This window comes from Ictalurus punctatus, chromosome 10, assembly GCF_001660625.3.
Source record: "Ictalurus punctatus breed USDA103 chromosome 10, Coco_2.0, whole genome shotgun sequence".
In the NCBI taxonomy this organism is placed as follows: domain Eukaryota; kingdom Metazoa; phylum Chordata; class Actinopteri; order Siluriformes; family Ictaluridae; genus Ictalurus; species Ictalurus punctatus.
The window spans coordinates 21,432,501-21,449,738 of NC_030425.2; the positions used below are offsets into that span (position 1 = coordinate 21,432,501).

The 17,238-nt window shown below is 38.9% G+C and overlaps 1 protein-coding gene across 1 annotated transcript in view; it reads left to right on the forward strand.

Annotated features, from left to right (window-relative positions):
• The window catches only part of plekho2 (pleckstrin homology domain containing, family O member 2), a 19,310-nt gene extending 2,964 nt beyond the window's left edge, over positions 1 to 16,346 (forward strand). Inside the window, exons 2-6 of the mRNA XM_017478664.3 lie at positions 4,824 to 4,973; positions 5,814 to 5,936; positions 12,592 to 12,696; positions 13,052 to 13,150; positions 13,278 to 16,346. Of these exons, the coding sequence (XP_017334153.1) occupies positions 4,824 to 4,973; positions 5,814 to 5,936; positions 12,592 to 12,696; positions 13,052 to 13,150; positions 13,278 to 14,960 (2,160 nt within the window). The 3' untranslated portion in view covers positions 14,961 to 16,346. The remainder of the gene's footprint in view (positions 1 to 4,823; positions 4,974 to 5,813; positions 5,937 to 12,591; positions 12,697 to 13,051; positions 13,151 to 13,277) is intronic.
• Positions 16,347 to 17,238: the final 892 nt, after the last annotated feature.

The window sequence follows — 17,238 nt, forward strand, 5'->3', positions numbered from 1 at the left end:
TGTCACATTATCGTCTACAGAAAGACATCAGAAGTACCTGTTATACTCTCCGAAAAGTGTATTCAGATAGATAAAATCCTACTCTGTGCTGCACTCTTAGTGTCTTTCCTTTTTTAGTAATAATCTGAAATGTTGGTTCAGAGAATAACCAAAGCATGCAGTATAAGGGGGAATTACAGGAGCAGCATTGGGAAACTTGTATTACAGCGATCAACAGCCCTTTCCGCTATTGCACCGTTATCCTGTAACACAGTTCCAGCCTTTTGCCACCTGAATTTAAATAACACGCAGCATATTGAAAGAGGATGGTAAATTACAGCACAAACAGTCTTAATTATTTAGATTACTGTGTATCAATGTTATGGTAGGGGGGAAAAAATGGTTGATTCGATGTGTATTTATGTCGTGGCTTATATTCAGGCCTGCGTTATAGAAAAGGCGGTTACTGCACTCAGAAAGTTTCAGTTTCAGGAAATGTAAAGTCAAAGAGGAAGTTGTGCATTTTGCAGCACTGAAATGGGCATTGAAATTAACGCTGGCTGTGTAGCTTTGTCAGATGTTTGATCAGTTTGAATCGTCTGCTTTGGCAAGGTGTGCTGAAAATGCAGCTGTTTTCTCCTTTCGACATAGACCAGCGCATTCCTTAATTTCATGATTTAATTCTGTAATATTAACCAGTGCTCGGATCTGGAGCCTGAGCTCACGATAGGGTTGCTGTCTGCCTCCGTGCCCTGTGATGAGCCTATGACGCTCTGAGGTGGCGTCTGTTTCAGGCTGTGTTTATTGAATGATAATGAGCGAGTGGAAAATCAAGCTCCATTTAATATGGCAAGGAAAGAAAGACTAGCTGCCTGCAGTCGTATCAAGCTGTAGAGGTGGGGCACTTGTGAGGATTATATGAGAAAACGTACAACTGGGAGTCTTTTCTCACGTGAGGACACTGGGTCCAGTCCATTTTTTGATTCTCTCTCTCTCTCTCTGTCTGGCTCCCTCACATATAGATATGGGCAGTATGATGTGATATGATTAATTATACCACAGCGCTCTTAAATTGTCGATTCTGATTGGTTAGAAGATGTCGAGTAATTCAGCATATAAGCAGCCAGTAAGTCTTCTGTCTCGTGGACAGTGGACTTTGTACTTCCTAGTTTCTCTGTAACATGACAAGCGGTACAGAGGAATAAAAAATATCGGGGTCTTTTTGGACAACAAAATATTTTTTAATCAGTTTTTGTCATTTTCAATCTTTGTCATTTTCCTTGTAAAAGTTTTTATTTAAGCACTGAATTAAAAATAATGTGGTGATTAGGGATGATCAGGATTTTTGCAGCCGATACCGATTACCGATTTCTTATTGTCATGATACAATAAGATTGTCATGATGTTCAAGCAAACATATAAGTGATATGTAAGCTTTCTGTAATAAATGGGGAATTTTTTGTGTTTTACGTCTTCACATACAGTAGAACGGGATTATCAACTGGAGCATGCCTAGTGGTGATAGCAGGATGCTAGTGCTTAAACAGAGAAATCATTGTCAGAGTCCATAACAGAGGTCAGAATAAGAGCACACAGGTAATCTATAATGTAAATGGGACAAACAGGCACATGACTAAACCAGGAAATACAGGAACTAGAACAAGAGACACAGAAAAGAGAATGAGGAAATACAAAGGCTCAGAACTGAAATAAACAAACAAGACTTTACAAATACAAAAGGTATCAAAGAGGGTGTAACTTGAAAACTAATATGGGTGAACATAATCAGAGAAACCAACCAATGACAAGATCAGACGGAGGTAGGAAAAAAACAGAAACTACATACTGTATATAGACGCTGTATAGACCACCCCAATTCCTGTATTACTAGCTCCTTTATGAAAAAAAAATGCTATTGTGTTATTTCCTACTCTGTTTCACCAGTCTCAAAGCACTGGCACACGCCACCTCAATAATGCATTTCATAAGAGGGCAGCCATTCACTCTTTGGCCTTCGCCTAGCCATTGTTTACGGCTGCAGTACACATTGGGCAAGTGTGTCTCAATTCCTGTTAACACTGCAGTGCTCGGATTTAGATGTTTTTGGCCAATTGGCTGGAAACATAGTCCCCAAACATAAGTTGCGGGACTCTGTAAGCCTTGTGTACGAGTCCTGTTCTACCCAGTAGTGGATTCTGGATTCCTGATGTGGCTGGTTGTTTGGCCAGTTTGATTTCAGCTGATAACAGAAGGCATTTAGGGCTCAGCTGTTCTGTTCATGATCTGTTTACTCCTTAACAATGGAAGATGACACATTGCCTTATCTCACTATACAGTATTTTAAAGCAACACAATTATCATTTATCCTAAAATACCCAATATGTCTTATCTATCAATGAAACTTAAGGCCCAAGGTCCCCCCCCCCCCATGCTTAGGGATCCTACTAAATGTAAAGGTGGGAATGTAAAAGAGCTGCAGCTAAAATCAGAGTTTCGAATGTACAGGATTTATCAGTTATTTCCTAATCTTTATTTCACCTTGTTTCTCTCAGGTCACAATGATCTGATCATCTTCTGGGTAATAATTTTACTCATTGTTTGTTAGAGAGACTGAGACACACAAAAAACAAACCTTAAAATGGGTCCTTTTAATCCGAACATTACATACAGTAAGTGTTAAGAAAGCCATTGGAGGAACCCACCCGTGCATGCCGATGATTCCACTTTAGTGGTGTGTTGGTTGAAACCCAGCAGGTCAACCCTCTCTACAGAGGACAGTATTAAATTCATCCCAGATGCAGCCATTCACTTCTCTGCGTGCAGCTTTTATGCGGAACACATGTTGGTTAAGGTGTGACCTGCTCAGAAATCCCTTAGAAGCAGAGTTACAGTATGAGTTTTTAGCTGATTCAGATTAAGTACTGAGTGGAATTAGAATTTTTTTATACGACTTCACAAAAGGCTCAAGGGGTTGATTAATTTTCTGTACCAGCAGCTCTGACAGTAGTTCCGGACTAATCAGACTAATACGTTATCTTTTCTTTAGTAAAAGCTTACAAAGGTGCTTGTATGGCAGACTTAAAAAAAACACAAATTTTTTAATCAATTACACAAAGTGTAATTGATTACAAAGTGTGTAATTGATGGTATGTATGATCCTGCTTTATGTGAGGAGACATTTATTTAGTATTTGTGTAAGGAGTCTCCTCTGTTAGCACTATATAACGTAGGTAAGAGGTAAAGTTTTCTGACACTGGCAGGGCTTTAGGACATATGGCTTTTAAAATTTTTTATTAACTTCCAGAGAGAAAAATGGCTGGTAAGGGAACAACTGTTTATAGCTGCTATAACATAAGTGATAACCAGAACAAACTTGTTTTGCGGACGCTCAACAACATTAAACATAACTTTAAATGTGGGCGGCTGTGGCGCAGATGGTGGAGCGGGTTGTCCACTAATCGTAGGGTTGGCGGTTTGATTCCTGGCCCACATGACTCCACATGATGAAGTGTCCTTGGGTAAGACACTGAACCCCAAGTTGCTCCCGATGGCAAGTTAGCACCTTGCATGGCAGCTCTGCTACCATTGGTGTGTGCATGTGTGAATGAGACACAGTGTGAAGTTAAGCTTAAAAACACGCTATATAAGTGCAGACCATTTACCAAATGGATAGGATGTATGGAGTTTTCAGGGGTTTCTTTTAACACATCTGCCTTTATTTTTCATGATAATTCAGCTCCACATTGATGTTAACCTTTTACATTAATATCTGCTGTCAAGTGCAGTCAGCCAGTTCCATATCTTCATTGAATTTTTTCTTAGTGCAGAGCTTCCTGTTTGGCTAACCCTTACGATCGTGACTCTGATCATTTCCTGCCTAAACTTAAAACCCAGAGCCTCCTCATCTGCACTAGGCCATGGACATTCGTTGACAGGCATTTCTGTCACCTTTCACGTTAGTTTGTTTAATGCTCAGAGCCAAATGGAGCTCTGTGTATCCAAACTCCTTTACGTAGTATAGATTTTTCCACTTGGAGACTTCAGGAGCGGGGGCGTTGGGATGCAGCATGCACCGTGCTCCAGTTTTCCTGTCAGTATGTGCGAAACAAAAGAGCCTCTCCGATGTCCACCCCCACCTCTCCTTCCTCGGTAGAGACAGGCAGAGCCTGCGTTTGGCTTGGTTGAGCGAGGACGTTTCCTGGACAAAGGCATTGTGTGGCACGGTGCTACTCCTATTATTCTGTCCTTTTTTCCTCTGTCGGACAGCTGCGCTTTCCCTGTTAGCTCTAACCCATCCTTGCATTTTCCAAAGGCCAAGGGAAAAATGGCCCTGATGACCCTTTAAAAGAGACATCCTGAGAGACATTTCCTCCTCTTCTAGTGAAAGCTAGTGAATTTAAACCTGTTTCATTATTGAATATATGGCACTGCCATGTATGTATTCAGATTTAAGTGCTATACCTTTATAGGTAGGGTTCTTAAAGTATTATGGAGCAATTCTATGATATTTTATATTCTGAATAAGCTAGCACTCTTACTTTATCAGAGCTAAATCAAGTGAAGAACTACTTCATTCGGGTGCCGTCTTTGATAACATCATGATAAGAAATTGCTGCAAAATCTAAATAATAAATTTGCCTGTTCCTAAGATTTAACCACTGTTACATGAGTCATGTATAACTCCTACATCAGCAGAAAACACTAACCACAATCTACCCACTCTGCTCTCCCACCATAATGCCCGCTCAGGAATTGTAAAATAAATGCCAAACGAAGCAGATGAGTCGTCCCACTGTGCAACCTTGACTTCCTTCCCTCCTTTTTTTTCTTCCCTCATATGCTAGGATGTTAAAGATGAGTCGGTCAAGCCCAAAGAAACAACGTTCAACGGCAAAGCTGGCTGGTTGAAGAAGTCCTCAGGGAAGTTCCTGGGCAGCTACAAGGACCGCTACATCCAGCTGGACAAAACTGAGATTGCAGTGTATGAAAACGAGGTAACGAGACGATGAGTGCTGATTCACCATGGACTGAGATCCTAAAATAGGACTATTTATCATTTACAATCTCAGTAGCTCAACGGGTAACATTCTGAATGTCTAGAGCACCAAAGGGCCCTTCATAAAGGTCCTTAACTGCATCGGCGCACCGTACAAAAGCTGACCCTGTTTGCTAAGTCCAGCTTCCTTACAAACTGGGATATGTGAAAAACAATAATTTCACAATTAGAATAAACTAATTATTTATTAACAAGTATGAGAGGCTTGTTTAACATGATGCAAATTGCATATCTAAGTCACCAGACACTTACCTTTTTTTTTTGGATATATATGGGGCAGTGGTGGTTCAGCAGTTAAGGCTCTGGGTTACTGATCGGAAGGTCAGGGGTTCAAGCCCCAGCACTGCCAAGCTGCCACTTTTGGGCCCTTGAGCAAGGTCCTTAACCCTCTCTGCTCCGGGGTACTGTATCATGGCTGACCCTGCACACTGACCCCAGCTTCCTGACATGCTGGGGTATGTGAAGAAAAGAACTTCATTGTGCTGTAATGTATATGTGACCTATAAAGACTCATTATCATTATATAATAGCATTCATACCATTTTAAAAGTGAAATCTGTGCACAGACATGCAAAACTATGCCAACAATAAACACCTAGAATCCAAAATACATTGACGTAAAATATCTCTATGGTTCTTAAAGAGCCTATTTTTTCCCCTCTCTCTGCATTTTTAACATTTAAACATATAAATTGCTTGAAAGTTATGCTCAAATCCTTCCTTTTATGGTCTTGTTTAAATCTGAATGTAAACAAGCCCTCTCTCCCCATTCACCCAGGACTTACAGAAGTGCGTGGAGCGTCTGGATTTGGAAAACTATGACAAATGCCACGAGTTACGCAGTCCTTTCAAGAAGAAATACAGGCTGATACTGATACGAGCGCCCAAGAGTGCGAGTAAGGTAAGTCTCGACGCTACCACTTAATCATGAGTAACATTGCGATGTCAGCCATGGCACACTGCAGCAATCTTCTCGTATTTGTAACATAAAGAAGGACTGTCATCGATTAACAATGCAATGCAAAGCAAGGGCAGATCAGCAGTCTCTGACGTCAGCGGTTCAATATGGCATGCAGGAAAAGCACACTAGGTCTTTGTGTGGGCTGCTGTGAGTCAGACCCATAACTCTCCAGACTCATCCAGTCCCTATATCACTCATTCTTCATGCTTTATGTCCTTCTGACATTTTGCGCTAGTAACATTAATCAGGAATTGAGTACATGACAGTGTGCAGTAGAGCTGACCGGAAGTGGTTAGTCAAATGGCATGATTTGTTACATTGTAAGGGAATTGCGTTTGTCGAAATTGAACAGATATTTAAATATGAAAAGGTATTTAAAGAAAACGATACTATATAAAAGACTATCTGTATGAGAGATAAAATATTATGTAATGACAATTTGTCTCTAAAGCTATGTTCCTCTTTATTTAGTGTTTTTGCGGTATGTTAAAACTGTAACCCAATAACATTCGGGTTACAGTTTTAACATACCGCAAAAACACTAAATAAAGAGGAACATCCTGTTCCTCACACACTGAGATAATGCTCAAACTCCCACCTATCATTGTGCAAAAATGCTTAGCTGTTTAATTTTAGAAGCCGAAAAATGCTATATTTACCCAAATGATGGTCAGTAACTGTTTTTAATATGAATATCTTCATATGTGGTGCGGAAAACTAGCAACAAACCATTTCTGGTGCTTTCCCGTGTGTACCAGATGTTCTGTAGGTTAAAAGTGTGCCGAGTAGATCTCGTATCAGAAAACTGTCTGAAATCCAAATCCAATTTTAAACAACAACAAAAAAAATCAAATAGAAATATTGAATTATAAACATTACTCTAATAAAAATAATACCATCTGCACTCAGTGTAGTTAAATGCAGATGTTTAAATGTGGCTACTGAAACTTTTTAAATGATGTTGAGAGTAAAGTTATCCATTCTGCTCGATACATATTGATGCGACAGGTTCCCATTCAGGTTCAGACGTTTACATCGGCAGTACACCTCCTGCCTCTATTATGTTAAAGTCAACTTTTGTGACATTATTCCAAATGAAAAAGCGACTCACATTTTGCCTTATTGTTGGAAATCGAGATTTTGAATCCCACTGATGCTCTTGTCCAAAAGAGCGTAATCGGCCCTGGTGTCTAGCTAGTTAGGACAACCTTCCTCTTTCCCTTATTGTTCAGGTCAACACGAACCCATTACAGGAATCTGTAGATTGTTAGCTCAGTTAAAGGAATGGTGCCTAATTAATAATAGTTCATCAAGGTTTCAACTTTGAACCTGATTGGGATCGAAAGTAGTTCATTAGGAGCATCAAACAACAATTTAATCATTTCATATCTTCTAATTGCGTTTAATTTCACAAACAATCTTATTTATAATCTTATAAAATATAGTTTAATCACAAACAGCAAACGATCACTTAAAATGCAAATTCATATACATAAATTATTCATAAGAATAATGTAATTATAGTGGCTTACTGCATGTTTCTGTATTGATGTTATATGCCTTGAAGCTAATGTGGAAGGTTGTTGTATGTTATTGTATAACCCTGGAATTATTCATGTGTATCCAGGCCGAAGTATACAACATTGTATAACACTAAGGGTGCATTTTCTACCTCGGTGTGGTTTGTTTGCGCGGGTGAGAACACAGCGATCACACTGGGGTGCAGACTGAAACAACTGCTCTAAAAGCGTCTGGGGGAGATGGTCTCACTCCGGTTCAGAGTGAATTCTAGCGCAGTTTGAGTGTGGGGATGGAGGATCGACCAGACTCCAGGAAATGAAGTAAACATGTTGTATTTTGGGTTGCAGTCTTTTTTTGTAGATGTGCTGCTTAACTGAGCTGCGAAGCACAAACTGAGCAAAAGGGCAGAGCTGTAGCATGCAGAAATGAGAAGTGTTCTGAATATTGAACCAAATATAGATGGGGGATACAAAGCACAAAATGTTTTAAACACTGGCTCAGTGTCCTCTGTTTTTTGTGATTTTTGTGATGTGAAGGTTTTTTTTGTGTGGTTTTACAAAGGTTTTTCAATCACAGTATTTATGACCAAAGATTTACGAGTACATTTTCAGGCCTACATGCCCATGTGTCAATAGCTACGTTTATATGGACCGCAATAATCTAATTATTGACCTTGTTCTGAATAAGACAGTGAATAAGACACTGAATAAGACACCTTATTGTGAATAAGGTGTTTACATGAGTTGCTTTTAGAATATTCCTTTCATGTTCCCATTTTACATGTTATAGAACATAGATCGATTAACAGCACACGTCATTACGTCCCCACGCCACGCCGTCCGACGTTCCCTCCAGAATTTCACGTATCAGCATACAGTTGGTCTTCGTTATGGTACCGTATACAGTTTTGGGTGTTTCATTTTTAATTTTACGAAAGCTTCAAGTGCAATTAATTATTTTTCATGCTGTACGTGCAAATAGACGACTGCTTGAAGCCATGTGCTGCTTCCCAAACCGTGTACTTACCTACATGTATTTTGCCTACTATATATTAGGTAAGTACGCGGTTTTGGACGCAGCCGTGCTCTCTTGTTTGCCGTGAATTGGTTGAGCACTGCCGTGTGTGTACGTGTCCACTCGCAAAATGCGGTAAAAACTCCCACGAGACGTTAATAGTGTGATTATGTCTGTAATACACGTCGATAATGCGACTAAAACAGGAATACGCCACACGTCTTAATTCGATTTGTGTTTACTTCGAGTATAACTTTAGCCGGATTAAGGTCATCGATAATCGCTGTTTACATGCTAGTTAATTAATCAGAGTATTAGTATTGTCTTAATCGGGTTAATATCGGATTATTGTTGTCCATGTAAACTTACTGAATGTTTTGTAGCTTCTTGGTTTGTTTAATCAGATCAATAGTTGAGAAAAGCTCCCTAAAGAATCTGATCCCATTTAACCCAAAAATGTTTTTGTCATTGTCATTTGACAAAAGTCAAATGTCTTGTTTGTTTTTTTTTTGCATCACACTGTCTCTTCTGGTCCTGACTATCCTGCCTCTGACTCAGTCAGGAAATATTGTCTACTCAGTTTTTGCTTAACATCTGCAGTCATTACAGCTTGACACGATTGCATCAGTTTCCATTAGCTCAATTCCATTTAAGTTACAGGATAGTCACGCTGTTTTTTTTTTTTTTTTTTTAAATTAGTTTTTAGAGTTTTGAACTCTAGTCTGAAATTCCCAGCTTCACATAACACAGGAAGAGCCTTGAGAAGTGCAAAAGAGATACCTAAGTAGTGAAACAGGCAGCATTACTAACAGATGATGAAAACGAAGCTTTGGCGAGCTTCTCAGAACTCAGCAGCTGTAAAAAGAATGTGTGAGCTTGTGTGTGTGTGAGCGCGCGCGTGTGTGTGCGTGTGTGTGCGTGTGTGTGTGTGTGTGTGTGTGTTTCTGCCTGTCACTTTTTCCCTTCACTTGAGCACAGTGACCAGCCAGCTGTGTGAGTCAGACAGCTCAGCTTATGGCTTCATTTTAACCCTCAACCTCAAGAGCTGCAGTTCTATGAGAAAAAAAAGAGCTTTAGAGCGTAAAGACTCAACCCAGACTTCATAGCAGTTGCACTTTTAACAGTTTGGTGTAGATTCAGACTATGGTTTATTTTGGAGAAGCAAAGAGTCTGGAATACAGACTACTTCAGAGACACACAGAGTTCACCAGCAACCAGGATGTGTATCGCACTTCATTTAAACGCCACTCACCAGAACAATGGACTGTATAAATAAACGTAGAAATAAGCAAAGACTGAAAAGAACACTCTAGGGATTTTGGGGGTTATATAAGAAAGGAGGTTCATTTTGCTCAGACTAAATAATTTGTTGGCACTTATTAGTCTTGTTGGCTAGTAAGTGATTACTTCTGTTAAATGAACAGCAAGACACAGAATGTACAATTTGTTATTTTTTCCATGCCATTGTACCTTAAATATTAAAAAAAAAAAAAAAAAAAAAAACAAGGTTGAATTTTATTTATAAAAATGACATAAAACTTGCATATCAGCGTAATTGTAAAAAAAAAAAAAAAAAGTAAATAAAATAAAAAGTAGGGCAGAGTTTGAATGTCTAGAGTAATGATTCATTGATATCCATTCAAATGAACTCGTGTCGTTCTCTTGAGAATCTGATTGTGTGCCAGCAGCTCAGCACAATGCCATATTCATAATGATTTCATATTCCACTGTAATATTGTAGGATGGAAATACTCGTACTGTATGGCTATCAGAAACGATGTCAGATGTATTTTCTGTGTGCCTGTGGTGTGCTTTTATTGGGTACATACACAAGAGTGAGCACTGTTGTTGTTACAGTGTCATGGTTTATGACAGTGTTTTATCAGACGGTGACCTCACTATTTACTTTTCTTTTCTTCTTTTTAAAGTACTGATTGAAATGCATTTCCATCTGTTACCCTCTACCGTTTGTTTTTTTTTTGTTTTGTTTTGTTTCTTACTCCAGTGGTTCTGCACTGCAACCCCAACCCTTACCTAAATCATTCTACAACAGCTTCTCTATGCAGGAGGCTACAATGAAACCCTTTAGCTCTGTAATCCTCTACTGCTGTAAACATGTTGCGTTGTGACGTTTGCTTCCACTCGTAGCATGTTTGTAACTTTATCATACATGATGGCTATTAACATAGCACACAAGAATATGGCCGAAGTAATGGCGCTTTTCCTCGCAGACATGTTTTTTTTCCAGCTTCTAACAATTGATAGATAATAACAACATGACAACATGATAGATACTGACAGTGTAATATAAATATAAAATTAGGCCATTTGATTATATTTGTTTCATTTGTTTTTTCTTATATATTCAAGGATATGCAAAGATATATACAAAGATTTGACAATCAAAATTTCCTTTCATTTTCACTTGGTGTGTACTTTTTTAAATGGTTAATTGATACAATAAAAGCGTGAAACTGATATTTTTAGACCAGGTCATCAGAAATGCGAGAGAGTTTAGAGAGACAGTTTGGGTAGTCGTCTATTATTAGTTCATAATGAATTAGTACTTTGGTGAAGTAGCTTGCTTATATTAATTTTGATAAAATTGACAGCGAACATACATAGACCTGGGTTGTAAGAAGTGGGACAGGACATTTAAAGGAATAGTTTACTCAAAAATTTTAATTCCGTCATCAATTACTCACCCTCATGTCGTTCCAAACCCAAAATACACTTGCTCATCTTTGGAACACAAATGAAGACATGTTAATGAAACCTTGGAGATTTCTGTCCCTTCATTGACAGTCCATGTAGCCAAAACTTTCAAGAGGGACGCTGTAAGCTTCGTTCGTTACATTTTGAAAAATATACCAAGACCTAAAGCAAAATCAACCTACAGTGTAACGAACGAAGCTTGAGTACAGCGTCCCTCTTCCTCTGCTGTAAACAGTGCAGTGATTCCGGATCTGGTTGTATCGGGAGAACGACCACTCTCTCATCAACCCAACATGCATGTGCCATGGTTCTTTCAAGCATGCACGTTAGAGAGCTATGCGGAAGTGAAGATATTTTATGAATAAAGACTTCATTTTAGTATTTCTGCGCACACAAAGCATTCAGATTGCTTCATAAAATTGGGATTAATCCACTGGAGTCACATGGATTACTTTTACAATGCCTTTATGAACCTTTTGGAGCTTGAAAATTTTGGGTACATGGACTGTCAGTGTCGGGACAGGAATCTCCCAGGTTTCATTGTAAATGTCTTGATGAATGAAAGTCTTATGGGTTTGTACGGAGCCCCTAAAGGGACATGGTGCTGGAAAAAATTTGGGATGGGAGAAAAAAAAAATTCTAAACTTTTGCGTTCTCTCACAAAACTTTTGCTTTCCCCCGACAATGTTTTGCATTCCCCCGAGAAAATTTTGCGTTCCCCGAGAAAGTTTTGCTTTCCCTCACAAAGATAGCCTACCTGTTGTGTAGACTTCTGCATGGTGGTTCGTGCTTGTATCTTCACAGCATCACTTTTTTTCGTCGAGACTATGCTCTTTCACGTAATATCCTTTTCAGGGGTCTTTCACTTATGTCAAAACCGTGCCTCGAACTAAGCACGGACCACATTTCTTTATATTTGAGTCTAAGTTCAAAATAAAACTCTATGAACTGCTCCATTGTCAACCTATGGAGCTGTCTGAACCACTACAAGCGGGAAAATAAACAGGAAGTGTTTGACCGAACTCATAACAGGTTTTGCGATGGAACGCAAAAGTTTCTCGGGGGAACGCAAAAGTTTTACGAGAGAACGCAAAAGCTTTTAAAAAAAAAATTCTCCCATCCCAATTTTTTTCCCCCCATCATGTCCCTTTAGGGGCTCCGTAGGTTTGGAACGACTTGAGGGTGAGTAGTTGATGACAGAATAAAAATTTTTGGGTGAACTATCCCTTTAAGGCTTCACTTTCTGACATATACCTGTTCAGAATAATACATACTGCAGGTGAGGCATTTTACAGAACTAACATAGGAAGCTAATTATTTTTGGAAACTTTTCATTTGCTCGTAGGTCTGTGATGTCAAACTGCAGGCTCCAAATCAGGAAGAGAAAGAAGCTTGGATCAAGGCACTCAGCGATGCCATTAACAGGGCAAAGAATAAAATCTTTGACGAGGTATCAAAAATGCATTCTTTTCAGTTTTGACCTTGAAAAACAAAGAAACTATAATGTGCAATTTCTTTTTGCAAGCATAATCATTGTACAGTATAAGTCCTTAAAAATGTGAACTTTGCATTACTTAACATACTTAAGACTTGAATTTTATGAATAGCTTATTTAGTTCAGTTACCATGCTGATTTAAGCCTCTAGTGTGACAAATGCCTAATATACTTCTTTGCTACAGTTTAATATTTATAAATTCCCATACACAATGTATTATAAATAGCATATACTGTACTTTATGTAATAATATATTTTATTTCTATTTGGTTGATCGACTAAAAAACTTCAACATTTTTTTACCTGCAGGTGAAAGTAGACGAAAGTTTATCTTTAGATCATGTAACACGTTCTCGGCCGAAAGGAAACCGTGGTAGAAGACCACCAACCAGGATACACATGAAGGAGGTAGGCTGAGATGTTTTACACACACATGCAGTAGCAGCATCAAGGGATTGTATGTCACAGCTGTGTTTGTTACTAGTGCTGAAAGTGACCAGGCGTTATTGATTAAAGTTCTGATTTTTTTTTAAAGGCTGCAAGCATGTCATCAGATGGAATCTTGAGACTGGACCTTGACACTGTCGACAGTATGCCTAATGGTGCCCACATCTTGATGGATGGTGCTGATGGAGAAGCCAAAGTGGCTCCATCTAAATCTTTTGATGATATTCCAGAGAAAGCTGAAGGTGAAGATACGGAACCTCAGAAGAAAGTATTGAAGCCTCCAATGCCTCCATCAAAGGAGAACAAACCCAGTGAAAGTCAGGACAGCGAGAGCAAAGAAGACGAACCTGCCCCACAGAAGAAGATTCTCATGCCACCGATGCCACCATCAAAGGAGCAGAAACCATCTCAAAGTGCAGAAGAGGAGAAGGGAAGTGAAGAGAAGACAGCTGTGAAGCCACCCATGCCTCCCTCAAAGGAGAATAAACCCAAAGTAAGTGCCATTGGGGATGACGGTGAAGACACTGCCTCAGAGAATGGTGAGTCCAAAGCAGAAACCACACCAGACAAGTCCAGTCCAGTTCAAGGTGAGACAGATGTTCCTGAAACCGTCCATCCTCCCAGTCCACCATGTGAAGACATGAAACCCAAGCAGGCATCTAGCTTAAGTGATAATGAAGTTCTTTCAGAAGATGATGAAGGTTTTCCCAGTAAGGAAGATGAGACAGAAGACAAACTAGTCAAACTTTCAAATAATGTCCCAAAGCCCCAAGGAGTGATGTGGGATTCACCTTCTTCAACAGAGGAGAAAAGTTCTGTTGGCCAAAATGCTGATAAATCCGCTCAAAGCGTAGTAACGACAATAAAGTTTGAACCTGTAAAACCTGCCACTGAACTCAAATTAACTCCACATTCAACTCCAGAAGCTGTTAAAAAGAGTGCTGGCCCCCCTGCTCCACCAAAAAAGAAACCTCTTAAACCACCTGTCAAAATGGAGGACCAGGCTGTCCAGGACCACCCTGTGGTCGCAGCTATTGCTTCAGTTCCTGTTGCCGTGTCATCCTCAGTTGAAAAAGTCTCTGAAAACGTGCCATTAGATGAAGCAAAACCTGTCAATCAAGAACCAAAAGAAGAGCGAAAGATTGTTATCCTGAGTCTAAGTAACTCAGGAGCAAGCGAGGACCTGGATGATCTATCTGGAGTGGAAGCGGAAGTAAAGTCTATTGACAGCGGTCAGCTCTCTGCTGAAGACTCTGAAAGTAGTGAGCAAGTTACACCATCCACAGATAAGCTGCAGAGTAGTCTGGAAGTCTTAAATGGTGTGACCAGTGAAGAGGAACTGGAGACACCGGACAGCAAGGTCCAGACAATGGAGGATCCACTTTCAGCCATCCTAACTGTTAAGCTTGAACCCACTATGGATGACTCCAGCCCAGTTACTGCAGAAAGTAGGTGCACCCCTCAGATCTCCAGCCCTGCTTCAACGCTGAACTCCTCCTTGAAGAAACGGTCTGCATCCACGGGAGACATTCTCGAGGACATGAAGGGCTTGCAAAGTAAAGTGTCCATGGAGCTTGAGGAGACAGAAGAGCTGCTGGGTAAAATCGCACCCAGAGGGTCCCCTGAAGCCGGACAAGACAGTGAGGGGGTAACAGATCCAGAGATCCTGCTTGCTAAAGCAATGGAGAAACTTAGGAAAGCTGACCAGTTCTTGAAAGAAGCCAAGAGTTTTAAAGAGCAGGAGAACAAAAGCAATAGAATAAGCTTGTAATTGTTGAAGATAAAGATATTGGGGCTATATTGTTTTAATGGAATCACAAAACTTACAAATGATTAAAGTGCAATTATACCCCCATTGCTTTTTAAACTGGACCGGTGCGTAGTTAGTGAGTCCGTCTATAACTGTTTCATAACCAGGTACCATGGATTAAACTAGGGATCCAATACTGAGTATTGATATCAAACCAACATTGCCCAGAAATGCTGGAGCTATGAATCCCTGAATTAAACTTGATTAATGAGCCCAATTGATGTACTTGATGAGTGAGATTACGGAAACATAATACTGAATGCTTCTCAGTGGATGTCAACATGTATTCTTGCTTTCAGAATTGTAATCTTTGATGTTTTCTGCACTGGGTTAACATGACGCTTATCATGATGTCAGTTTGACAGTTTTCAGTTAAAGGCTTCCAGCACTGGTGTTCAACTAGCACTTAAGAATGTGATAGAATGGTGTTGCACTCAAATTTCACTCTACTGTATAGCACACCTCTTCTCCACCTTAGAGTATCTTACTTTAGTGTTCCACACACTAGCACAAAAGCAGGGCCACATGATAATGAAACTAGTGTCAGGTTACATTATTTTACTGATGCTAATAATAATGCAGTGGCCTTGTTCAATTTTTATGTTAATGTACATCGGAACTAGCAACTTCTGCTCTGATAGACATCAGTTTCATCCATTTCACAGTTTATACAGAGAGCATCATGAAAACATCTATTTTCATACTGACAGTGAGAATCCAGTTTTAATTCCTCTGCTTATTTCTAATTGGTTAGAATATCAACAGTGTTATGCTAACAGCTATTATGCTTACTGTCCATTGTCTTGTCTTTTAAATTTTTTTTTTTTTTTTTAAAGTGTCAGGGCATGTACCTTTTTTGTTTGTTATTATCAGTGTTTTTATATGTAGAAAACGCAGTATATGATCCAGATACTCAGTAATAATACAGTTAACCCCCTTTTTTGTATGAAATTCTGGTTCTAGTTTAATATTTCATTTCAAACAAAAAAAAAAGTATTAGACTTCCGAATTGATTATGTGGTACAGGTCATAGCCCTGCACGTATAGGTGTAGCCCACTTACCAGAACATTCCTGAAACATGATTCAAAGTTTTTCTATGTGAGCATCCAGATAACATTTATAGTTACTTTGTATAGCAATATATTAGCTCATTAAAAAAAAATATAAAGGATTTCCTTTTGTAAATAACATGTCTACCAATGAATTGCTTAATATTTAAGTTATTAATATTATGGCATCCTGGTTCTTGTCCTTTGAAGTAAAAAAAAAACCTAATATCAAATTTACTCAGAGATCCCAATGTACTGAACTGATAAATTATGTTTACCATTAAAACTATAAGAAGATCTATGATTATATATTGTAATATATTATTTGTCAGTGACTGCATTTACTAACTGGTCTAATAAGTTTTCTTGATGTCTTATGTTTAATGTGCGGGGGGGTGGGGTGGGGTGGGGTTAACACTGCTTGCTAAGCATGTCTTAATAAAAACGTCTTCCCTACTCTGGTTATAAAGATTTTTTAATGTTTTTTTTTTAATACATTTACATGTGTATTATAAACAACTCGAGAGAAAATGATACTTGAATGTTTCACATCCCCAAAATACTTGCTTATGAAGTAACAGTTTCACCATGTGTCTCTTACATTACTATATATATGAGAAAAAGAGCATCTGTCATCACTGACAGTGGTGTACCTTCCTCTGCATTAGTGAGGATGTGAAACCTTTTGTGATTTCTTGTTAGTAGCCTTGATACGGGATTTAAAATGTAATGACGAGAATTATCGCTTCTCTCATTTGATGTCATTCCTCTGTCTCTTGCACTAAAGTCTGCTGTGGTCCATCTGATTCATAATGTAATTATCAAGCCCTTAATGAGCTCGGTCAGAAAGCAGAATATTTCCGAAGCTTTCCGAACCATCTAGCGTTTTCCAGTTGGGATATTTTCATGTTTGCATGTATAATGTTTAGATCATTATTTTGATCAATGAAACAGACAAATGTTAGCTAGTTCCTGAGGAAATGTAATCTAGTACCGATTACAATTTACATAACTAGAGATGCATTCAGTTTTGTAATATTTTTTTAAATCTGATTACTTTTAGACTATTTCCTCTTTGGATCATTTGATTTAATCAGATTTCTAAGTAGAATCATTTCAAGAAGGCCAAAGGAACAATGCTAATGAACAGAATAATCATCAGAACTTAGACAACTTGTAAGGTCATTTT